General features: G+C 42.4%; 1 protein-coding gene across 1 annotated transcript in view; it reads right to left on the bottom strand.

Annotated features, from left to right (window-relative positions):
- Window positions 1-223: 223 nt before the first annotated feature.
- The window catches only part of LOC140486110 (NACHT, LRR and PYD domains-containing protein 3-like), a 58347-nt gene continuing 42238 nt past the window's right edge, over window positions 224-16332 (bottom strand). Inside the window, exons 6-11 of the mRNA XM_072584764.1 lie at window positions 9633-11424; window positions 8499-8585; window positions 8150-8320; window positions 7796-7966; window positions 7473-7640; window positions 224-5290 (exon numbers count right to left, since the gene is read on the bottom strand). Of these exons, the coding sequence (XP_072440865.1) occupies window positions 5203-5290; window positions 7473-7640; window positions 7796-7966; window positions 8150-8320; window positions 8499-8585; window positions 9633-11424 (2477 nt within the window). The 3' untranslated portion in view covers window positions 224-5202. The remainder of the gene's footprint in view (window positions 5291-7472; window positions 7641-7795; window positions 7967-8149; window positions 8321-8498; window positions 8586-9632; window positions 11425-16332) is intronic.

A 16332-nucleotide genomic window follows, 5' to 3' on the forward strand; every position in this document is an offset into this window, starting at 1 on the left:
TGACAGAGAAAGTGAGGACTGCAGATGCTGGAGATCAGAGTCAAAAAGTGTGATACTGGAAAAGCACAGCCGGTCAGGCAGCATCCGAGGAGCAGGAGAATTGACATTTTGAGCATAAGCCTTTCATCAGGAATGTGATGAAGAGCTTATTCTTGATGAAAAGCTTATGCCTAAAATGTCGACTCTCCTGCTCCTCGAATGCTGCCTGATTGACTGTGCTTTTCCAGCGCCACACTTTTTGATCACAAACATTTATGCTCAGTGAGATCTTGTGATGATTAGTTTGTACAGTCCTGCAGAAAATATAAAGAGACAATCTTTGCATTTATTGAACTGAGTATCAGTTATGAGCTAGGATAGTGAGAGAAATAAATGGCCAATATTGAAACCAAAAGTGTTCTTCCTGTGAAAATTCCTCCATTTTCCAAAGTGCTTGGTTAAGCGCACTCATCTGATGTATTTATTTACATATGATAATGCCAACATTTACAAGGGTGTTGCCAGGGTTGGAGGATTTGAGCTATAGGGAGAGGCTGAACAGACTGGAGCTGTTTTCCCTGGAGCATCAGAGGCTGAGGGATGACCTTATGGAGGTTTACAAAATTATGAGGGGCATGGAGAGGGTAAATAGACAAAGCCTTTTCCCTGGGGTCGGGGAGTCCAGAACTAGAGGGCATAGGTTTAGGGTGAGAGGGGAAAGATATAAAATAGACCTAAGGGGCAACCTTTTTATGCAGAGGGTGGTACGTGTATGGAATGAGCTGCCAGAAGAAGTGGTGGAGGCTGGTACAATTGCAACATTTAAGAGGCATTTGGATGGGTGTATGAATAGGAAGGGTTTGGAGGGTGCTGGCAGGTGGGACTAGATTGGGTTGGGATATCTGGTCGGCATGGACGGGTTAGACTGAAGGGTCTGTTTCCATGCTGTACATCTCTATGATTTTATGACTCAATGTTACAATGTTTTAAGATTAATACAACAATCCACAATCAAATATGTTATGAATAATGCTCAGAGAATGAAACAAATATTCGGCTGAATATTGGCCATTAATTAAATCAGTAATGTTTGTGTAACTAATGCTCACTGATAGAAGACAATTCTTTTCCTTCAAGTATATCAATGCTGTTGTCTTGGACATTTATACGTTACCTTGCATTGCAACGGATAATGGCATTATCAAAACAGACAAAATGAGGCAAGGAAGGGTTGGTAGGGTGAACGAACCTTGGATGACAAGAAATGTGGAATATCTAGTCAATAGGAAGAAGGAAGCTTACTTAAGTTTGAGGAGGCAAGGATCAGACACAGTTCCAGAGGGTTACAAGGCAGCCAGGAAGGAACTGAAGAATGGACACAGGGGAACAAGAAAGGAGCATGAAAAAGGTTTAGCAGGTAGAATTAAGGAAAGCCCCAAGGCTTTCTACACTTATGTGAGGAAAAGAGGATGGCTAGAGTGAGGGTAGGACCAATCAGGGCCAGTAGAGGGAACTTCTGTCTGGAGTTGGAGGAGGTAGGGAAGGTCCTTAGTGAATACTTTGCTTCAGTGTTCACTAGTGAGAGGGGCTTTGATGTTTGTGAGGACAGTGTGAAACAGGCTGACATGCTCAAACATGTTGATGTTAAGGAGGTGAATGTGCTGGAAATTTTGAAAAACACGAGGAGAGATAAGTCCCTGTGCCAGCTTGGGAAATACCCTTGGTTACTACAGGAAGCGAGGGAAGAGATTGCTGCACCTTTGGCGATGATCTTTGCATCCTCACTGTCCACTGGAGTAGTACCAAATGTTTGGACAGTGGCAGAAGTTATTCCTTTGTTCAAGAAAGGGAACAGGGATAGTCCTAGGAATTATAGACCAGTCAGTCTTACGTCGGTGGTGGGCAAATTATTGGAGAGGATTCTGAGAGACATGATTTATGATTATTTGGAAAAGATAGTCAGCATGGCTTTGTTAGGGGGGCAGGTCATGCCTCACAAGCCTTACTGAATTCTTTGAGGATGTGACAAAACACATTGATGAGGGTGGAGCAGTAGATATGGTGTATATGGATTTTAGCAAGGCATTTGATAAGTTCCCCATGGTAGGCTCATTCTGAAAGTAAGGAGACATGGGATACCTCTGCTCTTTGCGATTTTAATAAATGACTTGGATGAGGAAGTGGAAGGGTGGGTTAGTAAGTTTGCTGATGACACGAAGGTTGGTGGAATTGTGGACAGTGTGGAGGGCTGTTGCAGATTGCAACGGGACATTGACAGGATGCAGAGCTGGGCTGGGAAGTGGCAGGTGGAGTTCAACTAGAAAAGTGTGAAGTCATTCACTTTGGAAGGTCAAATTTGAATGTAGATTACAGGGTTAAAGGCAGGATTCTTGGCAGTGTGGAGGAACAGAGGGATCTTGGAGTCCTATGTCCATATATCCCTCAAAGCTGCTGCCCAAGATGTGAGAGTTGTTAAGAAGGCATATGGTGTGTTAGCTTTCATTAGCAGGGTGATTGAGTTTAAGACTGGTGAGGTAATGTTGCAGCTCTATAATGCCCTGGTTAGACCACACTTGGAATATTATGTTCAGTTCTGGTCGCTGCATTATTGGAAGAATGTGGAAGCTTCAGAGAGGGTGCAGAGATTTACCAGGATGCTGCCTGGACTGGAGGGCATGTCTTAAGAAGAAAGGTTAAGGGATCGAGGGCTTTTCTCATTGGAGTGAAGAAGGATGCGAGGCGACTTAGTAGAGGTGTACAAGATGAGAGGCATAGATAGAATGGATAGTCAGAGACTTTGTCCAAGGGTGGAAATGGCTTTCATGAGGGGGCATAATTTTAAGGTGATTAGAGGAAGGTTTCGGGGAGATGTCTGAGGTAGGTTCTTTGCATAGAGAGTGGTGGTTATGCAGAATGCACTGCCAGCAGTGGTAGCAGGGTCAGGTATATTAGGGAAATTTAAGCAACTCTTGGATTGGCACATGGATGAGAGAAAGTAGGTTAGTCTGATCTTAGAGTAGGATAAAAAAAAAACAAAGAACAAAGAAAATTTACAGTCCAGGAACAGGCCCTTCGGCACTCCAAGCTTGAGCCAATCCAAATCTACTGTCTAAACCTGTCGCCCAATTCCTAAGCATCTGTATCCCTCTACTCCCCACCTACTCACGCACCGGTCCAGACATATCTTAAATTAATCTACCGTGTCTGCTTAAACTACCTCTGCTGGCAATGTGTTCCAGACATGCAATACCCTCTGTGTGAAGTACTTGCTACATGTATCCCCCTTAAAGTTTCCACCTCTCACCTTGAAAACATGCCCTCTCATTATTGAATCCTTCACCCTGGGAAAAAGCTTATCTCTATCTACCCTGTCTATACCCTTCATGATTTTGTAGACCTCAATCAGGTCCCCCCTCAATCTCCTTTTATCTGATGAAAACAATCCCAACCAACTCAACCTCTCTTCATAGCTAGCGCCCTCCATACCAGGCAACATCCTCGTAAACCTTCTCTGCACCCTCTCCAAAGCGTCCACATCCTTTTCGTAACGTGGTGACCAGACCTGTACACAATATTCTAAATGCGGCTGAGCCAATGCCTTGTACAATGTTAACATGACTTGCCAGCTCTTATACTCAATACCCTGTCCAATAAGGCAAGCATACTATATGCCTTCTTGACCACTCTATCCACCTGTGCAGCAACCTTCAGGGCACAATAGACCTGCATTCCCGGATCTCTCTGCCCATCAACTTTTCCCAAGGCTCTTTTGTTCACTGTATAATTTGCTCTAGAGCTAGACTTCCCAAAATGCATCACCTCACATTTGTCTGAGGTGCCACTTTTCTGCCCAACTCTCCAGTCTATCTATATCCTCCTGTATTCTTTGACAGTCCCTTATGCTTTCTGCTACTCCACCAATCTTCATGTCATCTGCAAACTTGCTGATAATACCAATCGTGCCCTCTTCTAGATCACTTATGTATAATCACAAACAACACTGACCCCTGTGGAACACCACTGGTCACTTTTCTCCATTTCAAGAAACTCCCTTCAACTACTACTCTCTGTCTCCTGTTGCTCAACCAGTTCTTTATCCACCTTTTTGAACACCCTGCACACCATGTGACTTCACTTTCTCCATTAGTCTATCATGGGGAACCTTATCAAACACCTTACTAAAGTCCATGTACATGACATCAACAGCCCTTCCTTCATCTATCAACTTCCTCACTTACTCAAAGAACTCTATTAAATTGGAAAGGCACGATCTCCCCCGTACAAAACCATGTTGCCTATCACTGATAAGCCCATTCTTTTCTAAATATAAATAGATCCTATCCCTCAGTACCCTCTCCAGCAACTTCCCCACCACCAACGTCAGGCTCACTGGTCTGTAGTTACCCAGAATATCCGTACTACCCTTCTTGTACAGGGGGACAACATGAGCAACCTTCAAGTTCTCTGGCACCTCACCTGTGCTTAAGTATGCTACAAAGATATCTGTCAGGGCCCCAGTTATTTCCTTTCTCGCCTCCCTCAGCAACCTGGGATAGATCCCAGCTGGTCCTAGGGATTTGTCCACCTTAATAACCTCTAGCCTACCCAACACATCTTCCCTACTTATGTCAACGTGATCCAAACTAATCAAACTTCTATCTCTATTCTCAACATTGATCATGTTCCTCTCCTCAGTGAACATTTGATTCCTCGTTTAAGACTGGTCTTATTCTCCTGATATTCCTCCAGGGCCCGTTCTGTTCTGAGCTGCCTAGATCTTATGTACACTTCCCTTTTCCTCTTGGCTAGTCGTACAATTTCTTCTGCCATCCACGGTTCATGAATCCTGCCTTTCCTGTCCTCTGCCTTCGAGGGGACATGCCTATCCTGCACTATCTTTGAAAGCTCCCCACATATCAAATGTAAACTTCCTTTCAAATAGCTGTGTCCAATCCACATTTCCCAGCTCCTGCCGAATTTTGATATTCTTGGCCTTGGCCCAGTTTAATACTCTTCCCTTAAGACCACTCTCATCTTTGTCTATGAGTATTGTAAAACTTGCGGAATTATGGCCAACACAACATTGAGGGTCAAAGGGCCTGTACTGTGCTGTACTATTCAATGTTCTATGACACAAACAGTCTGCGTACGGTCAGAAAAAAAAATTCTGCTGCTGTCATTAAATCTTCAACCATGAGCAATATTTCTCAAATAATAAACTCATCACATTTCCACTCTGACGCCACCTCTGGATTCCTGCAGTAAGTGCAGCTGTTCCCTTCCACTGGCAGTAAATGAATTCTCTCCAATCCTAGTTGCACAGAAAATGAACAGAATGCATAAAATGTAAATACTAGGGAGTTAACATTTCAATGACAAATAGAAACAAAAAACACACACGCAATGCCAGCATTTCATTCATATTTGTTGTGATTAGCTAGGGTTGTATTTCACATATCACTGAAATCACAACTCAAGAACAGACGTAAGGCTGAGGAAATGTCCACAATAAACAGTTATTGGACAACAGTCAGTATGACAAAAGGGGTTATGGTCAGTCATGGCCTTAAACTGATCACATAGAAAGCGATGAGGAACCTGGGGAGAAAGTCCAGCTTGAGGAAGCAAGTTTAGTCTTGACAATAACACTTAAATATGCCTAAACAAAGAAGGGGATTGAAGATGAAATTATGCACTTGCAACATTCCAAAAATGTCAAGGCAAGAAAGGGCTGAAATGTCTGTAATAAATATTGATGATGTCGTGAGACATATGTAATAGATACAGAAACAGGAAGAGGATGTTTATTTCCGTAAGTTATACCATGAGGCAAAAGTGAGGACTGCAGATGCCAGAGATCAGAGTCAAAATTAGAGTGGTGCTGGAAAAGCACAGCATCTGAGGAGCAGTATTCTCCTGCTCTTCGGGTGCTGCCTGACCTGCTGTGCTTTTCCAACACCACTCTAATCTTGACTCTGTTATACCATGAACTGAGCTCATGAGACAGTACAGTATTGTTGGTTAACGAAACATGGATTATGAAAACATATAAGAATCTAGGAATTGGCAAATTGGGCATTGGGAATTTGCTCAAAAGAAGATGGAGGGAAAATTGCATGGAACTGAACCTGCTGAGCTTTTCCAGCACCACACTCTCGACATATGCTGGCTCTTAGTTTAAATCACCACCAGTTGTCTCTCTTTAATGGGAAAGCAGCCCTATCATCTGGAAATGACAATGCTGACAACTTGATGTTCATCACTTCTCTCTCGTCGTTTTTACTCGTTAACTTTGCAAGATAATTCTTCCATTTTATCAGGCAGCATTTCTGTATTTTTTAACACAAAATTGTGCTAACTGCTCAATCATTTTATGATATTTAAATCATTTTGTCAACATGGATGTTAATGACGATTTGGTCTAAAGTCTCCCAATCCTTACAAAGTTCTCAAGGAGGTGAAACTTTCTGGAAAATCAAACAATTTATGCACCATCTTTACATCTATCATGTTTTAGGCCACTGGGGATTTGTCTGGTCCAGGGATTGGTTTATGCTGAGATCCATTAAAGTTTCCAGTCTGTATCTTCACTAAGCTCATATCTTCATGGTTTCCTGAATGCAAATGTGTGTTCTACTCCTTTTTGTTGTCTCCACTTGGATGATCTTTTCAGTGGGTATCTGAGCCTTTAAGAAAACTATATGTGTTGAAGATGACGTGTTGGGCCTTCAGACATTCAGCATTCTTTGTGGTTCAGTATATGTCTGAGCATCGACTTATGATCTACATTAAATTTATCTCCAGAACTGATTCATTGGTAGTCATCAAACAGAAAGTGAGCAGTGTGGAAAGAACAGATATTGTAAAGACATAGGAAATACTTAATTTGACAAATCTCATGGCCATGAATATAAGAGAGTAGCCAGTAAGTACAGTTGGATATTCAGCAGAAACGTATCTTCCCAAATAATGCACAGAATGGGGACATGGTGGCTCAGTGGATAGCACTGCGGTCGGGCAGAGCCAGGGATCATCCACCTTCTCCCCATGTCTGCAAGGTTTCTGCTGGGTGCTCCGGTTTCCTCCCACAGTCCAATGAGGTGCAGGTTAGGTGGATTGGCCATGCTAAATCACCCATGGTGTCCAGGGATGTGGAGATTAGATGTGTTAGCCATTGGAAAGGGGGATTGGTCTGGGTGGGATGCTCTTCAGAGGGTTGGTGTAGAATTGTTGGGCTGAATGACCTATTTTGACATGGTGGGTATTCTATAAACAATTAGAAAGAATGGAGAATCTTCTTCCAGCAGAAAATAATTGTGATTGAAACATGAGCAGTCATTGTGAGGAGTTTATAAGGGAGGACTCCCCTGACAGTGTTAGATGAAGATGGAGGTTCATATGGAACTTAAATGTTGGATATAACTGGTTGGATCAAATAACCTGCTCCTTTTGTAAGTCATGGAAATACATTGAAAAGAAAAAGCAGCACTCACCAGATACACTGCAGACTCTTACAGTTCAGTGTGAGGTGGCTGACAGCAGGAATGGATTGGTCAGTTAAAGAGTTTGACCACAGCGACAAAACTGTCAGCGACTGGCTTGTACTGAGAGCAGAACTGAGCGCCTCAATAGACAAATCTGTGAGTGCATTGTTATCTAATCTGAAGAGAGACATCAAGAAACAGAAAGTAATGGCAATAATCTGTACATGGATCAATGTTTATTCACAATTCTCTAGCTAATAATAATGCCAGGGAACAGCTTGACAAGTAGTAATTGAAAATAGGAATAAAATTAGACTAAGACTGTTAATTACCTCAACTCCTGTATTTTACAGTCTGGCTTTCTCAAACTCTCAGACAGCAATACTACTCCTGAGTCTCCAAGTTTATTATTGTTCAGGTTCAGCGCTGTGAGGGACCTGTTTGTTTTCAGAGCAGAGGTGAGATCTTCGACACAACAATCTGTGAGCTCGTTGTCATTCAGACTAGGCTCAGCAAGAAAGGAAAAAGAAAACAGACAGCAATGAATAAAAAGATGGTTATTCATGCAAACAATACTCTTCTTCAAAATACAGAAATCAAAGCCTGTCAGCCCATTTTGTTTACAGTTTACTCAGCTCAAATTGTATTAGAGACATCTCATGGTGATGAATCACTCTGATACTCACGACAGTTTCTGTATTTCACAGTCCAAGTTCTTCAGTGCCACAGATAAGTGTTTCACTCCAGAGGATCCCAGTTTATTATAACCCAGGTACAGGTCCTTCAGTGATCGGTTTGTGCTGAGAACAGAGCTGAGATTCTCAATAGAAGAAGCCGTGAGGTCATTGTCAGCTAACCTGAGAACATAGTGACAGTGACAGTTAGTGTGGTTAATCAGGATTCATGTAGCAGACAAGCAATGATGAGCATCATTATAATTACAAGTACAAGTTGAACTATCGCTGATAATAATAATGATTTACAATGGTGGAGATCAGTTATTATTCTGTTGATTATGCACAGTGTTATACTCACCCGAGTGCCTCAATTTGACACTTTGGGTGCTTCAGGACCAAGCACAGTAAATGCATTCCTGATTCACCAAGGTCATTTCCCTCCAACCTTCAAATAAACACAAAGGGGATAGAAATGTGCTGAAACATATCTCAGGCATACTGGGTGTTTCCAATTCTCTCTAACAATTGTTATAAAAACAATAAAATAATAAAAGATTGATAAACCAGTTTTGCTGTCTTTGCCAAAGAAACTGGGCTACTTCTAGTTTGAGGAGTACATGATATAGTTTGAACCACTGACAGTCTGCAAGTTAGGAGCACCACCAGGTGGGAGTCTGATGCGAGTGGACTTGCTCCCCCTCTCAGCCAATAAAATCACAGCTTCATGCATGTGTATTTTGTACATCATGTCAATCTGAAAAATACTTTCAAATGCTGCATAATTTGAAACAAAGTAAGTGGATGCCACACAATCTGTTTGATATTTACATAATAAGGATAATGTATGATTTGTATTTAATCTGAAAGCACTGAAACACTGTGCACAGAGTGGAGGCGATTTCACTTTGAATTAAACTCGCTGATTTCAGTCTGGTTAATCAATTATTTTGATTAATGTTTAAAAAAATTCTGCATTGGCCACATGACAGGGTCCTTCTCATTTATATTCTCTTTGTATTGACTAGGGCGTTTCTCGGATAGCTGACAGTGCAGCCAGACCACATTACTTCGTGTGCTGATTTGGGAATACTTTACAAATGCAGCTAGGCAAAATGGAACTTTTTTTCATGACCGAAGAAAGATTTCCCACAGGCAGGAAAAATCAAGTCTCACTCAATGTTGCATGTAGCAAATCAAACTGAATATTAGCCATGAAGCTACACTTTTTAGCTTCATTAACCATTTATGTCTGGTCAATATGGCTTTTTTTTTTCTAATTTTAGGTCCTCGTCCACAATATATCTCATATAGTTTTCTTTTTTCTCCCTTTTGACAATTTCTATTATCTAAATCTTTTTGCATAATCAATTGTACTTTGTTCATTGTACACTTGCTCTGGCAAAACCTCTGATCTTATTTGCTAACTTGGTATGATGCCTTTAATGAAATAAAAACTGATTTAACAACTTGACTCCTGGAAGTAATGAGTTACCTCAACACTTGGCATTTGTGCAGTGAAGGTTCCAGCCTTTGAAGTCCTTCAGACTGAATAAAACAGTTCCGCAGATCAAGATGTTTTATTGTATGACAAAGTCCAATGGCATGAGACAATACAGCGCAGTCAATTGGGCTCAGTGGCAAGGCTTTCTGTGAGTCTGAATCCCCAAATTGAAGTCTTTCCACAGACCCCAATGTAGTCTGTGCCAGGACTTTATTCTGGGACTCAAACAAATAGTGCAAAGTATTCAGAAGGTTCCTTTTCCCACTTTTGCTTCCAGTGTTACCGACCTGGCTTTCAACCTTCTCCTGCACCCAGTCAATCACTCGGCAGGTAGTTTGATGAAGAAATGGGCCCACCAGCTCCTCCAAGGGCCAAGCTACCTGTGGGGAGGACAAGCCAGCAATAAAACGGAGAAATATCTCAAATCTGCCATCCTCCTTGCTGTGAACGTCATTGAGCAGTTTCTGGATGTCCTCAAGATCGGGAGTCAGGAACTGTGCGAGTGCAGCGACAAACTCTTGTATGGTGAGATGGAGGAAGGTGTAGACTACACTCTGGGCAGAATCATTCCTCTCAAAAATTTCCAACATGAAGCCAGACAGGAATTGCGAAGGCTGAAGATTATATTTGATCAGATCCTCATTTCTGAAGACAATCTGTTTCTCAAAGACGCCTCTCAATGCCATCTCACCAATCTTCAGCAACACATCGCGGGGGTTTTCAATCTCTCGGCCGTGGTTTTTCAGTATGTTGTAAATATAGTAGGAATATAGTTGGGTGATGGTCTTGGGGACTTGCTGCTGTTTCTTGCTTCCTTGTGTATAGAAGGGACCCAGTGAGAGACAGAGAATCCAGCAGTACGAAGGGTTGTAGCACATAGTGTAGAGGATCTCGTTCTCTTCCACGTATTTGAAAACAGCTGCTGCCACCGTCTGATCTTCAAAGCATTTTTGGAAATACTCTTTCCGTTCTTCCCCAACAAATCCAAGTATCTCAGCCCACACACTGATGTCAGCTTTTTCCAATAATTGCAGTTCACTTGGACGGGTGGTCAATAACACTGAACACCCTGGAAGCAGCATCTTCTGTATTAAACTGCTGACAATGTCAGACACTTTGCAGGGAACCTCTGGGTCCATGCATATTGACTGGGGTGCGGCATCTGACTGGCTGTCAGGAAATTCAATGCTATCCTTGAATTCATCTAAACCATCGAATATAAACAGCAAACTGGCCGGATGTTTCCACAGATCTTCCAGAAATTTCTCCAAATAAGGATAGAACAGCAGAATCATTTCTTTTAAAGTTGCTTTCCAGTTAATAGCATTCAACTCGCGGAATTTAAAACTAAAGAGAAATTGAAAATGCGGGTAAATGTTCCCGCTGGCCCAGTCGTGAACTATCTTTTGTAACAGTGTTGTCTTCCCAATTCCTGGGACTCCACTGACGACGACGGAACAACCTGAATGAATTTGTACAATCTGTCCCTTTCCAGTGTGGCGCTGATAGACTTCTTGTGCAAAGCCACTTCGGAACAACTGATCAATGCGGATTTTTTCCAGTTCCCTCCGAAGGTGCATCTCTCTCCATTCTTCATGATCCCTGCCACGTGCAATAAGTTCATGCTCCACCAGTTTCCGATGACGAACAGGAGAAATTATTGTCAGTTCAGTGTACCGTGCGTTCAACTGAGAAATCCTAACCTTCTCCTTGATTAGAATAGTGTTCAAATCAAGTGTTTCATTTCTCTGTCTCAGCATCTCCTTGTGTTGTTCCTGAGCATCTGCAACAAGGACGGGCATTTATGGTACCATTTGGACAAATGATAAATGACATCCTAATTTTGCCAACATTTCAAATATGATTCACTGCAGAAAGTGAATATGATGTTGCTAATTTTGTTTTGTTGACCTGCCATCTTATTGGGTGAACATCCAAATTTAAATCAGGATTGTGGGTAATCGAAGGAGAGGAGGACAGAAAAAAACTGTGTCAGTAAGAGAGGCTCCTTTTTTTGAGGCATTTTCAATGTTGGAGCTGATTTCTTCGAATTCTACGAGCGGTAATTACTGCTTTACAAGCTATTGCACTGCTTTGGGGAAAAAAAGAGATCAAAACAACGGCACTTTAAAAAGGAGGAAGAGAGACGAAGGCAGAGACCACATGGGGAGTGAATAAAATGAGAAAGAATCCTACTCTGTTGTCTGACCCAGCAGTGAATCTGCACAGCTACTGCCTCTGCTGTTTGAACTCATTGGACATTGGAGCATGCCTAAGAAATAAACTAATAAACAGTGAAATTCGTGGCTAAATCTGTGTGGGGAGGTAACAGCAAGGGAGCTGCTAGGTGCAAATGTGTCATAAAGTCAAAAGGAAAAACTTTTTTGAATTTAGGGTGCAGCAACAACTGTTAGTGGGCAGAGCAGCTGGGAAATGAGCTGTCCCAAAATAGATATAGGTAAGGATTAGCTGTTAAATGGATACCTGAGTTTTGGTTGCTGTTTTGACAACAATTCAAATTTAACCAATTAATTGAAATTGTGCTCAGGATACCAAAACCCAATTGTGTTTGAGTTTACAGTATTGACAACATCAGACCAATGAGAGGGGACAATGTTAGGGTTTAAAAAATGAGGGTATTTTGAAAACTGGTCAGAACAACTGCCACCTGAAGAAATAAACACCTTGTTCTCAAAGAAATCTCTGAAGGCACTATTTATCAAAGGTACCTTTTCCTGTAAAGCTCACACCTTCAATACCTTATCTGGGCCAACATGACACCAATTGTTAAAGTTCACTTGAGAATATAACTTTTAAAAAAGTTTTGTGATTTACATATGAAACAACTGAAACCAACATGGTCATTCCAACAGATGAGAGATTTAACAAACAAGATCTTTTTCAATATATAATTTCAGGTACATCACACTGTAAATGTTTTGCTATAAATTCTGTGCCTTAATATCTTATACTCCACAATCATCTGATAAAAGAGTGGTGCTCCAAATACCTCTGCTTCCAATTAAACCTGTTGGACTATAACCTAGGGTTGTGTGATTTTTAACTTTTCCTGTAAAAGCAGTAAAAAGTAAGAGGATGACCCAGGGAGGAGACAACAGAATTAGAAGGATGGAAAGAAGCGATAGATTAAGAATATCGGAAGCAGGACAGCATAGAGTGACTGCATGGACTTTGAGAAATTAGATTAGATTCCCTACAGTATGGAAACAGGCCCTTTGGCCCAACATGTCTACACCAACCCTTAGAAGAGTAATCCACACAGATCCATTCCCCTACCCTATACTTACCCTGGACTAACGCACCTATCACTCTGGGCAATTTAGCATAACCAACTCACCTGACCTTCATATCTTTGGATTGTGGGAGGAAACTGGAGCACCCAGAGGAAACCCACGCAGACATGGGGAGAATGTGCAAACTCCACACAGTCACCTTTGGCGGGAATCAAACCCGGGTTCCTGGTGCTGTGAGGCAGCAGTGCTAACCACTGAGCCACTGTTCTGTCACTTAACTAATGTTGAGTTAATGTTAGATATTTATGTTATTGGAGCAGCATTTTAATAGCGTTGAGGGTCAGACAGTAATTAGTTTAAAAAGGGGCGTGGATTTGTTAATAGTTTTTGGTTAGTGCTCATTGTTGGAATTAGGAAAATAAGTTGCTATTTTTTTCTTTAAACAGTGGAAATCAGGGGTTTTCTTTTATTCACTCTTTGAGCATACCACATTTAGAGAAGGTATGGGGTTAGAACTAGAATTCCTACAGTGTGGAAACAGACCCTTCAGCCCAATAGGTCCACACTGACCCTCCAAAGAATAACCCACACAGTCCCATTCCACGACCCTAAGGATCTGCATTCCTCTGCTCCCTTCCCATTCATCAATTTGTCTGGATCCTTCTTACTCCAGGCACCCACCACCTTCTGTGTGAAGAATTTTCCATGTATCTCTCCCCAAAACATTTCCCCTCTCAATTTGAACTCGTGACCCCTAGTAATTGAGTCCTCCATTCTGGGAAAAATGTTTCTTGCTATCCACCCTGTCTACACCTCTCATGATTTTATAGACCTCAATCAGGTCCCCCTCAACCTCCTTCTTTCCAATGAAAATGATCCTAACCTTCTTAACCTCTTCTCATAGCTAGCACCCTTCATACTAGTCAACATCCTGATGAACTTCCTCTGCACCATCTCCAAAGCATCCACATCCTTTTGGTAATGTGGTGACCAGAACTGTACACAGCATTCCAAATGTGGCCGAACCAAAGTCTTATTCCTCATTTCCCGTTGTAACATTGGATATGTCTGGTCTGGCCCTGGGGTCTTAACTATCTTGATGCTTCCCAGAATTTCTAGCACATCCACATCATTAATATCAATCTGTTCAAGCTTATTGACCTGGTCCATGGTGTTCCCACTATCAACAAGGTCCCTTTCTCCGGTGAATACTGAAGCAAAAACCTCATTGAGGGCCTCCCCTACCTTTTCAGACTCCAGGCACAAGTTCCCTCCACTATCCCCGATCAGCCCTACCTGCTCTCTGATCATTCTGTTGTGAATCACGTAAGTGTAGAATGCCTTTGAGTTTTCCCTAATCCTTCCCACCAAGGCTTTTTTTGCTCCCCCCATCCTGGCTCTCCTCAGGCCATTTTTGCATTCTTTCCTAGCTACCCTGTAATCCTCTAAAACTGTACCAAATCATTGCTTCCTCAACCTTAAGTAAGCTTCCTTCTTCCTGTTGGCAAGAAGCTCCTCTACTCTTGTCATCCAAGGATCCTTCACCTTACCATTCCTTGTCTGTCTCAGTGGGACAAAATTATCCAACACTCGCAACAAGTGCTCCTTAAACAGCCTCCACATTTCTGTTGTACACTTCCCAATTTATACTGCACAGCTCCTGTCTAATATCAGCATAATTTCCTCTCCCCTAATTAAATACTTTCTCATACTGTCTGCTCCTGTCCCTCTCCATGGCTATGGTATTGGTGAGGCCATTTTGGTCACTGTCACCGAAATGCTCTCCCACCGAGAGATCTGACACCTGGCCTGGCTCGGTGACTAGCACCAAATACAATATGGCCGACCCCATAGTCGGCCTATCCACATATTGAGTCAGGAATCCCTTCTGGACACACCACAAAATCGGCTCCATCCGGACCATCTGTGCTAAGAAGGTTCCAATCAATATTGGGGAATTTGAAGTCACCCATAACAACAACTCTGTTACATCTGCACCTTTCCAAGATCTGCTATCCAGTCTGTTCTTCCATCTGTCTGCTGCTATTGGTGGGGGTGGGAGCAGGGGTCCACTGAAAACACCCAATAAACTGACTGCTCCTTTCCAGTTACTGACCTGCACCCATACTGACTCAGTAGACAAATCCTCCTCAATGACAATCTCATTTTCTGCAGGAGTGATGTACTGTCTAAATAACAATACTACTCCCCCTCCCCTTTTACCCCCCTCCATGTTCTTTGTAAAACATCTAAACCCTGGAACATCCAGCGACCATTCCTACCCATGTGAAATTCATGTCTTGGTTATGGCCACAAGATCGTAGTTCCAAGTCCTGATCCATGCTCTAAGTTTATCACTCCTATTCTTGAGACTCCTTGCATCGAAACAGACACTTTTAAACACCCCTTTTTCCTATCAACTGTGTATCCTTCCTCTGCACTCTATTTCTGCCTGTTCAACAACTACTCTCTCCTCTGGTCTGTAGCTCTGATTCCCATTCCCCTGCTAAACTAGTTGAAACCTTCCCAAAGTGGTCTAGCAAATCTCCCACCCAGGAAATTGGTGCCCCTCCAGTTTAAGTTAACTATGTATAGGTCCCACCTTCCCAGAAGGTATCCCAATGGTCCAAGTGAAGCCCTCCCTCCTGCACCAGTCCTGTAGCCACGTTCTTAGCTGCACTCGCTCCCTGTTCCTCGCCTGACTAATACGTGCGACCAGTAATAATCCTGAGATTACTGCTTTGCGCGTCCTTCTTGTTAGTTTCCAACCTAACTGCCCGAAATCACTTGTTAGATTCTCATCCCTTTTCCTGGCCATTCCATTGGTGCCAATGGGCACCACAACTTCTTGCTGCTCACCCTCCCCCTTCAGAACCTTGTAGACTCGATCAGAGACATCCCGGACCCTGGCATCTGGGAGACAACATACCTTCCGGGAGTCCTGTTCACAATCACAGATTCTCCTGTCTGTTCCTCTAACTATTGAGTCTCTTGCCACTAGCGCTTTTATATTGTCCCACTTCTCTTTTGAGCCACAGAGGCAGGCTCAGTGCCAGAGTGCTGGTCACTATGGCTTTCCACTGTAGGTCATCTACCCCAAAAGTATCTAAACTGGTATACTTATTAATGAGGGGAATGGCCAAAGGGGCCTTTTAGATTAGATTCCAGATTTAAAAAGCAACAAAGAACCACGAAGCAAGAAATAAAGGTAGATAAATTATGAATTCAAAATAGCACAGAATGTAAAAACAGGTAGGAAAGGTTTAGGTTGGAAAAGGGTGGCTAAAGTGGATGTAGATCTCTTGCAAAATGAGAAAGGAGAATTAATATTGGCTGAAACGTCCGAGGTCTTGAATGACTATTTTGTGTCAGTCTTCATGCTGGAAGATGTGTCTAACATGCCAAAGAATGATGTTAAGGAGGTGAGGACCTCAACT

This window comes from Chiloscyllium punctatum, chromosome 15 (assembly GCF_047496795.1).
Source record: "Chiloscyllium punctatum isolate Juve2018m chromosome 15, sChiPun1.3, whole genome shotgun sequence".
NCBI lineage: Eukaryota > Metazoa > Chordata > Chondrichthyes > Orectolobiformes > Hemiscylliidae > Chiloscyllium > Chiloscyllium punctatum.